The sequence below is a fragment of the Dermochelys coriacea genome, chromosome 1 (assembly GCF_009764565.3).
Source record: "Dermochelys coriacea isolate rDerCor1 chromosome 1, rDerCor1.pri.v4, whole genome shotgun sequence".
Classification (NCBI taxonomy): Eukaryota; Metazoa; Chordata; order Testudines; family Dermochelyidae; genus Dermochelys; species Dermochelys coriacea.
Window position 1 is genome coordinate 36,069,280 of NC_050068.2, and position 16,294 is coordinate 36,085,573.

The window sequence follows — 16,294 nt, forward strand, 5'->3', positions numbered from 1 at the left end:
GAGTTCTGAACGCTTCAGGGGTGGAAGTTGTTCGTAACTCTGAAATGTTCATAATTCTGAACAAAACGTTATGGTGGTTCTTTCAAAAGTTCACAATTGAACATTGACTTAATACAGCTTTGAAACTTTGCTGTGCAGAAGAAAAATGCTGCTTTTAACCATCTTAATTTAAATGAAACCAGCACAAACAGTTTCCTTACATGGTCAAATCTTGTTTTTTAAACTTTCCCTTTATTTTTTTGGTAGTTTGTTTAACACAGTACTGTGCTATACAGTATTTGCTTTTTATTGTGTATTTCTGTTTCCAAATGAGGGGTGTGGTTCACCAGTTAATTCATAAATCTGGTGTTCGTAACTCAGGTTCTACTGTAGTTAATGTCTCTCTCCTGTCTGGTGATCTATACAGTTAAAAAGGCTTACAGTGCAAATACTTAAATATTACTTTACAATGTGGGATACAGATGTTATAAGTGAGATTAATGCATGCAGCAACTCACAAGTAGTCAGTAAAGTCTAAACACATTCTTGTAATTCTCAGACCTGTTTTAACATTACTAACACACAGGTGAGCCAGACTGATTTCAGCTGTGTATTTGTCAGTATTCAATTTAGGCCTGGGGACCTTGGCATGGCCTGGCACCTGCTCTGTCAGTGTCACACCTCTGTTCTAGGAGAATCATTTTAACCCCTCTGCTCCCAGAGGATAAGAATGCAAAGTCTGATGGGGGAGACACATGTTCACAAAAACCATGCCAAAAATTCCCACTTTTGTCACAAACATAAAATCTAGAAATAGGTTCTACCATTAGGATGAGTCCACAGATGTCTATCACTTACCTGACTGACAATCCCACGCTCTTGCTTACTTTGGCAATAGAACTGAGCTGTCATTTTTGTAGTGAAGGACTGTGAACATTTCCTTCAAGAAAAGAACCGAGTTTATTTTCTCCAGCATTAGGCAAAGTAAATTCTCTTGTTTTTGAATGTGTTGGCCTCTTACACCAGAAGCAGACCTCCAGCTATCATTATTTCAAAATCAGGTATGTATGTGGGCATTGAATATATGTATAAAAACTCGTATGTAATAATATACAATTTAAAGTAATATTGCAGTCAGTTCTGGATTCCAGGTTACATAGAGCCAAAACTGACGAGTCTAGTGAGTTTTCAGTGCTGCTCTTCAAAATCATTGTTGGCAGCAGTGAAACTGATAGGAATCAGATCAGAATCACTGTGCAGTTCTTTGGGGACAGCTCTGTGCTTAAGCAGAAGCAGGCACTCACGTTATTCACTGAAGAACGGGGCTCAAAAACAGAAGCTGTGGGATGGGATAGGGCAGCAGACACCCCTTGCTTGTAGCAGTCAGAGCTGAAGAAGGGATGGAGTTATGGGGAAAGTATCTATTGCCATAATGATTCAGCCCAATGTTTCATGCAGTCCAGTATCCTGTCTGACAGTGGCCAGGACCAAATGATTCGGAGAAGATACAAGAAGCTCTGCAATAAATGGTATGGGGATAACCTACCCCCAAGGAAAAATTTCCTCTTAATGCACCTATCCCACCCAGCAAACTCCTGGAATCGAAAGCTCTTCTCATCATGAATAAACTTGAACAGGCTTTGGAAAAAGAAACATTTGATTGTTTTTATAATTGGTGTTTCTGAGTAGCAGCAGCATCCTCTGCAACATCATTTGTAACTTTGCAGAATGATAGCCAAGGGTGAGTCACTGTGGGTAAAATTTTCACAAATGCCTAAGTCCAATTTTAAAAGGAGTCACCTGGGAGTCATTGAAATCCATGGGAGTTAACTGCCTAAGTGCTTTTGAAAATGCCAGTAGGCATTTATCTGCATCTTTAAGTCCCTAAATAATTTTAAAACTCTGGCCTCCCCCAGGTGCCTGAATCTCTTTGGGATTTTGGCTCCTAAATCACATAGGTGCTTTTGAATTTTTTTCTCCTAAATTAGAACTAAAGCCAGATGGAAACTGATGATGATGAGAAACATTTTGTGCATATTTCCTTTTAAACAGTAAAGTTCTTCCTGTTTTTAAAATAAGGACTTTGATGTCCCTTCTCTACTATTTTCCTCCCATACCATATATCAAGCATCAATTTACAGCATGCTTTCAACATAAGAGTTGGTGAATACCAAATAGCAGTCTGTCTGGGACTTCGATTTGTTTTCAGTTCACATCAGGGAAGATTAGGTTGATTCCTCCTCATTGTTTTTAGACATTCTGATTAAATGATCTCTCCAATGGGAAATTCTCAAAGTTCTTAATGGTTATTATTTATTCATGTTACCAGAAGGACATTTTATGAGATAAGGTAAAGATTTATCTAATGTGATTGAACTAGTGAAGAATAACATTGATGCATTGAATACTGTTGCTGGCTGTATAAGCAAGAATTAGGAAATGTGCTTAAAATGTCTCATGCTATTGCATACCATGATAAAACAGGAAATGTTAACAAAGATAAAGCTTAATTTTTTTTAAAAGTTGAACAAATGGTTTTATAAAGTTTTTTAAAAATTAAATTGCATTTTGCATTCTAGAATGTGAAATTTCTGTAATATTATAAACGATGAGTTCTGGAATTTCATTCCCCCCCACCCCCCCCAGTATTTAATGACCTTTTGCACTTCAGGAATACTTTTTCCATGAGTGTGCTTCTTGAGACATTGGTAAGAATATATGAGTGAGCTGATAATATGGTGTTAGTAGATTTTAGATTAACAGTTGTCTTATTCACATCAGAATGAGTAAATGTATTGCTTTATACCATGGTACATAAATATGTACATTGTGTGCCTCTTATTTGAATAATCCTGCCAATTTAAGCATTTTATTGGGTGCCCATCGCAGTTGTATCTAGGCATGGTATTCACTGTGGATGTACTTTCATAAACAGCTTTAAAATGTTGACTGTAAAAAAGATATGTAGGAGCAAAGGCATCTAAAATGCCTATGAAAATGACCAATCTCTCTGACTATCTGTACCCACAACTCGATATTGTGAGCCAGTGAAGCTAGGTTGATTTACACTAGTTTAAATCATGGTAATTTTTCCTTATTGTTTTTATATGAGTTCAATGAAGACCTCGTCCCTGAATTAAGTATGGAGGGTGAACTATGCCATTCCTGTTTAGGTTTTTCTCATTTATATTTTCAGTGCAGTGTTAGTGCTGCACTCTCTATTTCTGATAATTCTAGAGTATTGCAAAAGATGTCTGAAAAAAGATTGCTGCAGAGCCTTAGGAAACTGAGAGGACTGATTGCCTGCTGGCATGTCAGTTATTTTCAGCAGATTGCTAACGTATTTGTGACTCTGCTTATGGAGGCAGTTTCTATTTCGATGCATAAAGTATAAAGAAAGGAGTGCTTGTGAGGGTTTGTACAACTCTTGTATAAGGTCAAAGGGGGTTTGCTAGGGTAGTATTTGAACTGTTCGCAGTATTAAAGAAAAACTTTTAGGGGCTGGAACCTGGCCACAGGCTCTAGTTGCTGAATGCTATGCATACAGATGCACTTAGGTTGCATGGAGAATTTCATAAAAATGAAGACCAAATATATACATGAAAACTTAATGATTAACTTCTCTGTAATATTCCTAGTTATGGAAATGTTTGAAGCCTGATTGTCCATTGGAAGCTCGGGTTTCGAAGCAGTGGTGTGAAATTGGTTTCCAAGGAGACGATCCTAAAACAGATTTTAGAGGGATGGGCCTCCTGGGATTATATAACTTGTTGTAAGTAGATATACAGATACTTGAGTTTGAAGATGTAATGCAATTTATACTAATATAACACAAATGTTGATATTGTTAACAGTTTATAGGTATAATTCCTGAAACACTGAAGACTCTTATCTCAGAAAACTGTGCCTAAAAAAAACCAATTTTCTCTTGAGATGGAAATATTTCTTAAAAAAAAAGAAAACTTTTTTACTTAATCCACAAATCCTGAAATTTAGACAATCCCCATGGTTTACTGTGGTAATTGTGTTTACGTTGTGTTTGGACTTATTTGTGAAACATTAATTAAACATGAGAACAGAAACATTTCCGTTAGGCATATAGCATTTATTTTGCTTTATAGTATTCTGTGTGTGTAAAGATACACTCTATATAAAATAAAAAAACTTGTCTGCCTGCCTGCATATGTTTGCTCCTTTTGGGAGTTTTGTTCTGACTTCTTGGTTGGAACTGATCAAATGCAGTCACTGTTGGTTGTTGTCTGCAGTTAGATCACATTCAACCTTAGAATTAGGTGCTGAAAGAAATAGTTATGATTGCTTTGGTGAATTTTAAATAGCCATTCATTTTTTCATTATTTGCAAACATAATATCTGGCCGTTTGATTTTTGACATCTGTCAGTATTTAAATAAAAATCCTGTGCGTCTCCTGTTCCTCGATCTAAAGATATCTAAGTATTTTACAATTATTTAATAAACTAAGCTTCACAGTATCCCTGTGAGGTCAGGGAAGTGTTTACTTCATGGTACCGAGTGGGAATTAGAGAGGTTGAGTGACTCAGCCACTTTAGTCTGTGGCAGAGCTTACCTTAGAATTCCAGCTCCTGATTCTGAATTCGGAGCTTTAATCACAAGAGAAATCGTTCCCATTCTACTTCATTGTGATATTGCGACGGCCAATATCTTAGCTGAAAATTTGGGAATTGAACTGGGGTTCTCCAGAGCTAAAAGCAGGAGCTGCTACAATTTGAGCTCAAATGCCACTGCTCTGTAGCTGGGGCTGTAACAGACTCCTATCCTGTGTGCATCAGGGACAGAGGTGGGACATGTAACATGCACTCCTTAATATGTACATAAAGATATCTGGATACTTCATATATACACACTGATAGTTTTTAAAATAGATTATCAATATATTAAAGCATTTTATATACCATTGTACCTATGCAGAACTGCCCTTGGCAATATTTGAAAGGACTGGGACAATATATACAGTATACATATATAATACAGTATAGCTTACCAGCATTAAGAATTTCCTGACTTTGTTCACAAATTGCATTAAGTATTTAAATGTGTGCACCTACAGATATTTTGCCGAACGGGATGCTGCAATAGCTCAGCAAGTTCTCTCCGATTCCCTTCAGCCGAAATACAGGTAATGCTTGAGGCTAACAATAAATTGGCTTCAAATAAATTTTTGTTAGACTTGCATGCTTGGGTATTGCCATATGCTGTCTCTGGGGCAGTCTTTGTGGAGAGTTAATGCATGGCAAGCTGGGGTGTAAATCTTCAGCACCCTAGCCTGCTGCACATTAACTGGCTGTATGGACCCTGCTGTCATGTACTAAAAGTTCCGTAGTGCTCTTTGACTTACTGCTGTTTGAAAAGCTAACTCGCCTTATAGACAAGCCCTGTCTCTAAATTAACATGGCTAGCTACTGTAAATTAATCAGATTGAGAAGACAAACTCATGTATTTCATGTACTGAATCAGACAGTTTATTGTATTGCTAAATATTTTCATTTTATTCCATATTCTTTTAATTTTAAGCTACTTATCTTTTTATGTGCTTTTCTTTAATTCTCTCTTGTCTTTCACAATGAAGGGAAGTCACTAAAGAGGAGCTAAGGTATTTTTTTCTTTTCTTTCAGTTTTGTAAGATTTTACGTGTAAATAAAGATCAAACCATACTTGGAGTAAACCCATCATTTATGCAAGCATTCTCCAAGGGTATACTTGATGTATTCCCTTCTTCAGCTCAGTGCTGCAGTGGTCACCAAATCTTGCTGGCTGCACAAGGATATGGTGCAATTAAACATACTGATGTATATAAGATCAAATGTCAGCCTTGCTTCATATTTATAGAAGATTCTGCATATTATAACTGCAACTGGTCAAATTATTTGTTGAAAATAAAATGTGTGACAAATTTAGCTCTTTAATTAAAATTCTTAGGTCATGCAAACAGTTCCAGATTTCTGTGACCCTGACTTACTGGTCATAAGTATTTGCCAAATAGTTTGGGCTAACGGTTTTAAGCTTATAAGTTGTTCATGTCGAAAGTCTGCTATTCCTTAATTGTGATCACCTGGCTACATTGGCACTGCCATACCAGATCAGGCCAGTGGCCAGTGTCAGATATATTAGAAGAAGGTGCAAGAAGCTAATGTAATGGCTAATAATGGAAAAGACTATCTGTAGGGAAAGTTTCTTTCCCCCCTCCCACCCTCCATACCCACAGGTAGGTAGTTGCCCAAAAGAACAAAAATGTTTATCCCTTGTGTTCTCATTATCCACGTAAAGAATCCATTTTTTAGTCCTACTAAGCTCTTGGCCTCTGTAATACCTTGTGAAAATGAGTTCCACATGCATTGCATAAAAAGCACTTTGTGTTATTTTAAAATTTGTTTGCGTCAGTGGACATCCCATTGATCTTGTAGTAAGAGAATATGAAAATTGGAGCGATCAATTAACTTCTCTAGGGCATACCTTAATTTATATACATCTATCATGTGTCCCCTTTAATTCATCTCCTCACTAAATGTTTGCGTTGTATACAATGCAAACGCAAAGTATTATGAAGGCCTGTCAGAACCAGCAGTAGGAACAGGAGGAGGATTTGAGACCACCTGGCACCTAGGCCAGTAGTCTTTATATCTTATTTATTTTGATTTAAGCAATAAGGGGGGGAAACTCCATATAGAAGTTATAGGCAGCCTGATAATTAATTATCAATATGACAACCTAATAACTGCCAAGAAGTGTTAAATAAAACCATAAATAGATAATAAATAACCTCAGCCTGTCAACTGCATTAACCAGTCAGAAGTGGTAATAAATTCTCAGCCAACCATTAAATCAAACCAGTACAAAAGCTCCTTTCCAGCTCCTCTACTTTTGGTAGCCCTACTTCTTCTTAGTGCTCTTCATAATAAACAAGTGTGAATTTTATCACAAACATGCCTTTTTGAGTGCTGTAGTGCAAATAATTTTCAATTCTCAGAAAAATTGCAATAAGCAATCCCAGATAAAATCAGCTGTAAGTATTGTAAGGCACAGACAGTAATTCACGCACCTTTAGATGGAATGCAGTGTCTGTCCCACAGCACAACTGTGTAGGGCTGGAAGTGAAAACAGTAGAGAGGTATTTTGATAGCCAAAGTGTAACTGCTTCAATGAGAATTTGGTTAGGATATTAATTTATATTTCATCTGAACCATCACTCTTCTCTCAGCATGTGGGTTTGGTGTTGATTCATTGTGTGTGTTGCTATTGAATTGCCAAAACCACTTCTTCCTTCAGCACTTTCCTTAGAAGTCTTCTATCTAAAGGCTACCCTGGCCTGACCCACCTTAGTTTGTGAAAGCTTTGTTCTGTTTGTTAATTTATCTAAATTATAAATAATTTCTATACAGGAAAAACCTAGTTCCTAATTTGCAATATCGTAAACATAGAACCAGTTATTATACCCAAGACAAATATAATATTTTACACCTAATGTGAACTTTCTCTTGGAAATGTTTCTGTTGCATGGTAGCCAGTAGTAGTAATTTAATGTTAGATAAAATTGATTCAAAATGAGCACGCTATGTTGTTGCCAAAGACATTTATATTTTAGCAAAATCTGAAAAGAGCAGTTTCCTACATAATTTAGCTTTGTATCTTTCAGTTATTATTGTACGCAACTTTTTAATCTCTTTATTAAGTTTAGTTTGTTTTATTTTTAGCAGAGTTTGCTTCATTTCCAGTTGGTCTTACCTAATCTTTATACTGCCCACCTTGTGGATGGGGGACAGGTTTTTTTTGTTTTTTTTTTAACCATTCGCATCTTCATGAAAGGAAACTTGTATTTGCTAATGAACGGGGTGTGTCATGTTTATTTTTAAATGGTCTTGTCCTGGGGAAAAAAAAAATCTTAATGAAAATCTTCATTAGTTTACATGGCAAATTGAATCTGGATTATGAGCCTTTCTATGCTAGGGAATTTTGCACCAATGTAGCTACATGAGCAATATGTATATTCCAATGACCCATTTGTGAGATAGGGAATATCAATTCCATTAGTATTCTTCATTTACCTGTTATGTTATGTCATGTCAGAAACCTTTTGGAATGCATGTTCCATCCTTGAAAGCGCACCCACAGAGTAAAATTCTTCTAGTGATGCTCTTTGTGTGTGTGTTGTTGTGTTTTGTTTTGTTTTTTGTTTTTAGTGGCTGTGCTGGTGTTCATGTGATGATGATGAATGTTTGTTTCTATTGAATTGTCTATTGGTCTGTCTTCTCATTTAGCAATTCATTATCTTCATTTGAAGACACCACTGAGCCTGTTTCACCTTCCACTATGATAATATGACACTAAATGTGGACACCTTTTAAATGTGGTGTCTCCTTCACTGGGCCAGGAATAAACCCCCTTCAGGCTTTCACCAATTGCATGAGATGAAAAACAAAGTTTTGGAGATTGGGAAGATAAGTGGATCAGCATTCTGACTGAATGTGTGCACGAATCCTTGTTCTGCTAATATCTTTAATATCTTTTGAAGGACTAAATGTGGATATTTATAATCATGAAAAAATTATTCTAAATGATTATGTACTGTATAATATAGTCTGAGTTCTCACAATTCAGGTGGAATCTAAACATGGCATGTGGCTGTATTGTTTGCACTCAAGTATATTTCCCTATAGTGGGTCCAAACTCTGAAAACTCTCCTGAGTGCTTATTCAGGCAAAACTCCCAGTAACGTCATTGGGATTTGGCATATACAGTTCAGCTATGGCCAGTGAAACCTCAGTTAATTGATACTCCGTAAACTGTATCAAATTTAGCTTTTCTAGAAATCTTTCCATTGTCAAATCCTCGTTTGTATTATCTTTCATCCTGAAAGATAAAGAAGTTCCTTTTGTTGTTTGTCTGTTTTGAGTGATGCATAAGCATCTAAAAACTGCTCTAGACTTATTATTAGGCATTAAATATGGCTGCTGTTGAATGTTCCTTAAATTGTAGCTGCTAATTTACTCAGATTAATAAAAAGTATATTCTTTAAGGTAACATTTCCCCTATCCATTCTCTATTGGAGAAGTACTATTTTTCATGTTTGTTTCAAGTGGTTCATGTCATGTATATCTTGGAGAACACCAAAGGCTAAAGTCATTCTAAGTTAAAGTTAAAAGAAATGTAGGGTTTTCAATACTTATTCAAGTTTAAGTGAGGTGGACTATCCTTTTTGAAGAGGATACAGAATAAATTGATTTTGACTGGGAGAATAGCATAGCCACAGCCTCCTTTCAGATTGCACTGATGAGAACAATACATGGATGATGCTATAAGTCAAGGAAGCTAACCTCGCTTCAAACCTATTATACCAGTTTGATCAAACTGCGGCAATATCATAGAAGCAAAGAAAAATACTACTAGACAGCTCCGCTGCACTTAAAGTACCCAGCCTGTGCTAGATAACATTATAGTATAAAACAAATTGGAAAGCAGTGTATGGTAACATCTGAATTCATTTTTTCAGCCAATTCAGCAAAGCTGAATGGGAGAAGAAAAAGTTTGATAAGGCAATTGGGTAAGTACAAGATCTTTAAAAATAAGTTGACATAAGCACAATGACGCTGATTGATGTTGTACATATCAAAATTTGTTCTCTTTATTAAAAAAAACTTTAATTCAATTTTTAATGAAATGTCAGTATTAACAACACCGTTTGCTATTTTATGCTTATCTTAGCCGTACGTTGATTATCTCATGTACTACTTTTCTAATTGCTTCTTAGTAACTGGAAGGACTTCTTAAAATGATAAGCGTTTACTTGTGACTGTGTAACTTCACATATGAAAGGTTGAATAAACCTCATGAGGTGGGGTCTCACTTTTGACTGTTGCATAGACAAGTTGTGATTTATTAACAGGCCACTTGACACCAACTGTATTAACAGGATGTGTGGCCTGGGATAAGTGATGTGGGATTTCTTAGCCATGATTTAGGCATGACTGCATTACTTCCTTTGTTTAATGAGGATCACAAATCAAGCAATCATGTCCTTTTTCTTAACACCAGGACCACATTGACTGCTTATTAAAATGCATCTTCCTTGATCATTCACTTCCTTGACTGTGTAGGATGTTGCCCCATTATGCAGATAATTCATTTCCATTTCAAACAGGTCTTTGATCTATAGTGAGGTAACTTAATCGTTATACTAGAGATTTATTTACATGTCTGGGATTTTTCCAACAGCAAAGTAAACCTGTGGGCATTCAAAGAATATTTTATCCATTTTTATCATTTCCAATGTCTGCTAGGACAAGCAGGGAACCTATGCATATTTTCAACTGGCTTTTTTTTTTTTAATATGTTTAAAGAGACTGTGTAATACCCTTCTAGGCAGTTTTGTTAATCTGATGCTGGTCCAGAGCTGACATTTTTCACTATCGGGGTAACTATATATGTACAATACAAGTGGTAGTTTAAAATGTAGCAGGGCAGTAATAATAACAAATTACTTGTTATAATGAAAACTGTGTCATGTGTAGCACTCCCTTTCTACAATGAGTTCAAGAACACCAAGACGTTACTAAGTAGTTCTTACTCTTCTTCCACAGATGTATTTCCATGGTGCTTCTGTGGAAATGATTAGCAAGATGATGAAACTCTTACTTTCAGTGTGGTACAGGCAGATATCATAGGTATAACACTGCCATTAAAATGTACAGAATACAGAGGATAAATATTTTTTGTTCTTGGTTACTTTGTTCTAAGAACCTTGTCAAATAAGAGAAAATTAACTAATGTCAAGGATTATTCTTAAAAACAAAATCTGTGGTACATTTACTTCCCCCCAGCCTTTTAGTTTCACCAGCATTTCCTATAAATCCTACTTTTTTTTTTATTTTTTTCCAGCTACTCTTTTGCTATTGTTGGCATTAACATAACTGATCTTGCATACAACCTGCTTGTGAGTGGCGCGCTGAAGACCCATTTCTACAACGTTGCTCCAGAGGCTCCGACATTATCCCATTTCCAACAAACATTTGGTAAGTTTTTGTTTTGTTTGCATTACTGGTAACACTTTCTTAAAATCACTCTGGGATGGTGAATTGCAGTGAACAATGTTGGTGCAGCACGGGTGGGCATCATCCTAATCTTAATATTTTATCTTTGTGATGTTTGGACCCTGGAGTATAATGTGTATGTTGTTGTGCAAAACAGACAGGTGAACCAGTTCAGGAAAAAGATGGAGGGGGGGGGGGGAAATGACAGAATCATACAGAAGTAATCCTTCCATCTATCCAAGCGAGACCCCTCTCTCTCGATATAATCTCCTATCCACTCTGCAGTGCTTACCTGCAGAACATCTATGATATGGATACTACAGAGCAGGGACTCAGCACTGTAAATAGGAGTGATGAACTGATGCATTGGCAGCTAGACCTTTTTCAGAAGTATAGGGCCTTCCACTACCTCAGGACAACTGGTGAATTAGGATCTGAATTTTATCTTTAAAGAAAAATTCAAAATTGAACTTACAAAAAAGAGGCTTTTCAGGATGAGAACTCCTGTAAATGGTTTGGAGCTCCTGATGACGGTACAGGGAAAGGAGAGTCTGCCTGAACTATGAAAGAATAAAGATCTGGAATTAACTAGTAGGCATTTGGTAGCACCTGATGGGTGAGGGTAGAAAAGGGAATGAATTAATGGATGAAGTGTGGGGAGGGGGGGAACATGAGTTAGAATGAGAAGGAGCTGAAAATAAAATGGAAAATATATAAGCAAGCATTTGACAAGAGGAAGTTGAAGGTGTTTGATGATCCTACTTGGAAAAAAAAAATCTGAGACAAAAGGAATGGAAATAATGTCAATAACTGTATTGCTTGTTCCCCCTTTCCGATGTTTTCACACAGTTTTAAGGCATTTTTACACTTTAGAAAGGCCTTTCCAGAGGTGACTGCTTGTTTTCTCAAAAAGAAAAGGAGTACTTGTGGCACCTTAGAGACTAACAAATTTATTAGAGCATAAGCTTTCGTGAGCTACAGCTCACTTCATCGGATGCATTAGCTCACGAAAGCTTATGCTCTAATAAATTTGTTAGTCTCTAAGGTGCCACAAGTACTCCTTTTCTTTTTGCGAATACAGACTAACACGGCTGCTACTCTGAAACCTGTCATTATGCTTGTTTTCTGTGCTCCAGTGCTCAGCTCCAGCCACCAGGTGTCACTGTTCTGCTTGTTGATCCTATTGCAGATGCTTTTTACTGCTACCCTACAATTCCATCTTATTTCACTGCCTGCTCTGTGTGCCTACAAAAACAGGGGAGTTCCTTGGCCAGACATGGAGACAGTTTGGGAGCAGGCCCAATAGGGCCAAGAAATTACATTTACCACCCTCTCTCCTAGCTTAATGCTGCAGTGGGATAAAAACCACAGGGCTAAGAATTCCATGGTGGAGTAGACTTCCCATGCTGATTGGGAAGGTGGTGGAGTGCTGGGGAGGTGCACTGAGTGGTCCCAAGGTGGTGGGATTGTGTGTGGGAAGAAAGTCAGGATATATGTGGGGAAGGAGCTGCTTTCTCTATGATCAAATATCTGACAGACTGAGCACGCCAAACATACATTGTTGTTAAGCCAGTCTCATTGTTTGAGAAGTGGGGGGCATTATGAATTGGTTTTTTTAACGCAGTTTTTCACTCGCACAGTTCTGTATTCTTCCCCACTACACACTCAGACAATTTTCCCCCATGGCTTTAGTCATCCTATGTTTCAACTAATTGAATGCAGCTGAGAAAAACTGAAGCACAATTAGGCTGCAGTAAATGCCTGAAGGCCGCATGTCTGAATCTGAAAGTCAAAATTACAATGCACAGCAAGCACTCTTTCTAGGTGAAAGAATACAATAGCTGTACTGATTTGACCTCTCCAACACTGGGCCAAATTCTGCTCTCGTCTGCACCCATCCAATCCTCCTGGACTTTGGTGGGTTTACCTGGGTGTAGCTGAGTGCAGAATTTGACTCTTCCCACAGCAGCACTGAAATCTCTTGATACTACAAGCAATGTACTCAGTTCTATATCATTCATTAATGTGAAGTTCCTTTTGATGTAATAAAAATAACGCTACATGCTGAACACCAAGCCACTTCCCATGCTGTATAAAAAACTTTTGAAACACCTGGATCATGAGAATCACAACTATAATACATTTCCTTTTAATAATAATTTTTAAAGGTGTTTTGCTGAGCTGGGTTTTCCCTTCAAAGAAAAACCTTCCAGCTTTAGGAGAAGTATCTGTGTGCCCCAGTACATGAAAATGGGTTTGTTTATAAATTAACCATGGAATCCACTGTGTAGTTTTTTGGAAGTGAATAGACTGAGTGAGATGTTTATCAAACCAAAGATGGAATAAAGTACATAACAAAAGTGCCCTGGAATAAGTCCTGATTGAGCACAGCCCATGGCATATGCTTAAGTCCATCCCTATTCAGGAAAGCACATAGGGCTGTGTGTAAGGCCTGTTGGCTTCATGCACATGCTTAAGTGCTTTGCTGAACTGGACTACACAACCCATAGTATTTCTTGACACAGAGCTGTTTGTTGACAATGTTCTACCTCCAGACCACAGCTGGGAAGGTGATGCAGAAATCACAGGTGGTCACAGAGGGAGCAAAGAATAAAAACAATGCTTTTATCAGGGCAGGAATCATAGGGTATACGTTTTATCTCATACCTTTTCCCTACACAAGGCGGGTTTTCCAAGGCCAATTATTTCTTGCCCCTGGCATTTGTCTAGCCATGATTATGTGCAAAGCCAATATGGTGGAATCCTTTATTCATGTTTAGAAAGACATGTGTAAAACTGAATGTTCCTGGCAAAGATCCAGTAACTAGTTGTTTTCAGACTGTAAGTTATGTTAACTCACAATTCATAAATTAAATGGTTTAAGTGTAGGGCTTGTTCAGTAAATATTTTATAATCGACACTTCCCTAGAGGCTGTTTATAATATAGAGTAAATGTTGTTGCATAGATATCTGAGCATGAGAAAAATTTAATATAAAACAAGACACTTGGTAAAGACTGATTCTTATTAATATCCTCATCTCTTAATACTTGTAGCCTGCAGTTTAATATTAAAATATATTTTGTATTTCACTTGGTTTATCCAGGCGTAAGTTAACAATTTTATAACTGCATATCAAGAGAGGAGAGAGCTAGTAATTTGAGATTTATTTTAGTTAGTTATTGGTAAAATTAGGCCATTTCATTGATATAGCTAACAATAAAAATGTTGTTTAAAGTTTGCATTGGCAATTGTGTAATTTTTCAACAGTGCTTCTCTAAATTCAGGCCTTAATTCAGGACATCATCCCAATTTGGGAAAGCTTTAAAACACATGAGTAAGTGTCCTCCTGAATGGGAACTCTTGGTGTCATAAAATTAGTATATTTTCTTCTGTTAAGAAGTACATTATAGTAATTCCATTACTATTGCTAGCACATCTTTATAAGTTATTTCATTTTAATTATTTGAAGATGCCTCTTAGAGGCTTGTTTTAATATTGTATGCTGTAGTGCTTCATTTCTTAGTATGATTAACACAGCTTCATCAAATAATGCATCAGACTTCAATGGTACTAGTTTCACCTACCCCACAATATGCATTATGATTTCTGATTGCAGTGCTTGCTATTCTGTAGACGAGAGAACATCTTTACCTGTGTTCCAATTCTTTAAATATTGAATTTTTTTTAGGCTATTTGATGCATGAATTCCATAAATTCTGGATTGAAGAGGATCCACTGGACATAATGGAGTTTAACCGTGTGCGAGAGAAATTTCACAAGCAAATTTTAAAACAGCTCCAGAATCCAGACATGGCTCTGTGCCCTCACTTTGCTGCCTCAGAAAGCTTAATCAACATGTAGTCATTCACTTGATTTGATTTGAGAACACTGCCTCACTCTTCTCTTAGGTCACACTTTAGATCATCACTAACATATTGAATGACCATGGCGATTGTATGCATGCCTTTTGGTGCAGTATTCATCTATTTTTGTCATAAATATTAGATCCCCTTACACGTCTCTTTCCAGGGGATTTCTCATTAAATGGGTGCTCATATTGCGGCATTATGCAGTGTTACATTCTGAATTGATGTCCAGGTATCAAGAGTTTTCTATTTTTTTAGACCTTTTTTTTCCCATAATTCAGCATTGAAGAATTGTATTTATCTAGCATTGTTTTGTACATGTGGAATAATTATCTGAATCTTGTATTGTGAAAACCTTTTAACTTACTGATATGTTTTGTGATAACTACTGACATTTCAAGTAAAGTACATGTTTGGATTTCATCTAGAAGATAATGTATGTAACTTTAATCTAATGCACAAAAACACATTAAAGACCAATTTTTTCCATGCAGTCATATATGCTTCATGAAAAATTAATGAGGTTTGAGACAAACTTCAGTGGGAACAATTTATTTAAAATATGCAGAATTGCAATGGGACTCGACAGCTGCATGAATACAAAAAGACCTGAAGACTTTGCTGCATTCACACTGAAGAGCAAATATATTAATAACTGAACATCTCAGGTGCCATCTTTACAAAAAGAGTTACATAGGGTTATAGCCACCCAGCACCCACTAGCACGTCTAAATTCCTGTGCACTGCTTTGAAAGCAAGGGGTTAATATGTCACATGTCTGAATGCAGCATGATTTGATCATATGTTGGAAGTACTGAAAACTTTATTCTGTGTTGTCAACTCAATTCCCAGGAACTGAGAGAAATAGTTGATTAGAAGAAAACCACACAAGTTTCCCAGGTCACTTTAAAAAAGGTGTCTGTCACTATGATTGACCAGTGTTTACCGGGGCATTTCATACCCTGGATATTTTTTTACCTTCTGAACAATCAGTTTTAGTATTAGTCTAAGTTTAACACTTGTGTATTGAGATAAAATTTAGAGTATTGCCCAACTATGTGAATTATATGAATAAATTATCTGTCATTCTCAACAGGGAAACAGCATGGGATTTTATTTCTAAGGTACTGTGACAAAGTTCTGTCCTTGCCTCCGTGGGTCCCGCGTTTCCTGGCGGATTTTGCTAGCCTCAGAAGCTCACTGTGACCCTCCACATAACCCTTCTTTCTCTAGAGACAAGGGTCACAGTCTACTGAGCCATTTTCATCATAAGCCAGCGAGGGAGGTGAGGAGAAGTTATCCTTCCTTGCACAGTCTCTGTTGTCTCCCAGTCTCAGTGATTAATCCGGGGGCAAAGGTGGGGTTGGGAGAACCTGGGCTCATCCT

At 37.0% G+C, this 16,294-nt stretch overlaps 1 protein-coding gene across 14 annotated transcripts in view; it reads left to right on the plus strand.

The window, feature by feature from the left end:
* The window catches only part of ELMOD1 (ELMO domain containing 1), a 62,492-nt gene extending 47,087 nt beyond the window's left edge, over nucleotides 1-15,405 (plus strand). For 11 of the 14 annotated variants that reach the window (XM_043504213.1, XM_038386692.2, XM_038386689.2 and 8 more), the window contains 6 exons: nucleotides 3,618-3,751; nucleotides 5,067-5,135; nucleotides 5,586-5,609; nucleotides 9,504-9,554; nucleotides 10,889-11,022; nucleotides 14,731-15,405. In XM_043504213.1, coding sequence (XP_043360148.1) covers nucleotides 3,618-3,751; nucleotides 5,067-5,135; nucleotides 5,586-5,609; nucleotides 9,504-9,554; nucleotides 10,889-11,022; nucleotides 14,731-14,903 — 585 coding nt within the window. In that variant the 3' untranslated portion in view covers nucleotides 14,904-15,405. The remainder of the gene's footprint in view (nucleotides 1-3,617; nucleotides 3,752-5,066; nucleotides 5,136-5,585; nucleotides 5,610-9,503; nucleotides 9,555-10,888; nucleotides 11,023-14,730) is intronic. The other 3 variants (XM_043504219.1, XM_043504221.1, XM_043504220.1) reach the window with 1 other exon arrangement.
* The last annotated feature ends 889 nt before the right edge of the window (nucleotides 15,406-16,294 follow it).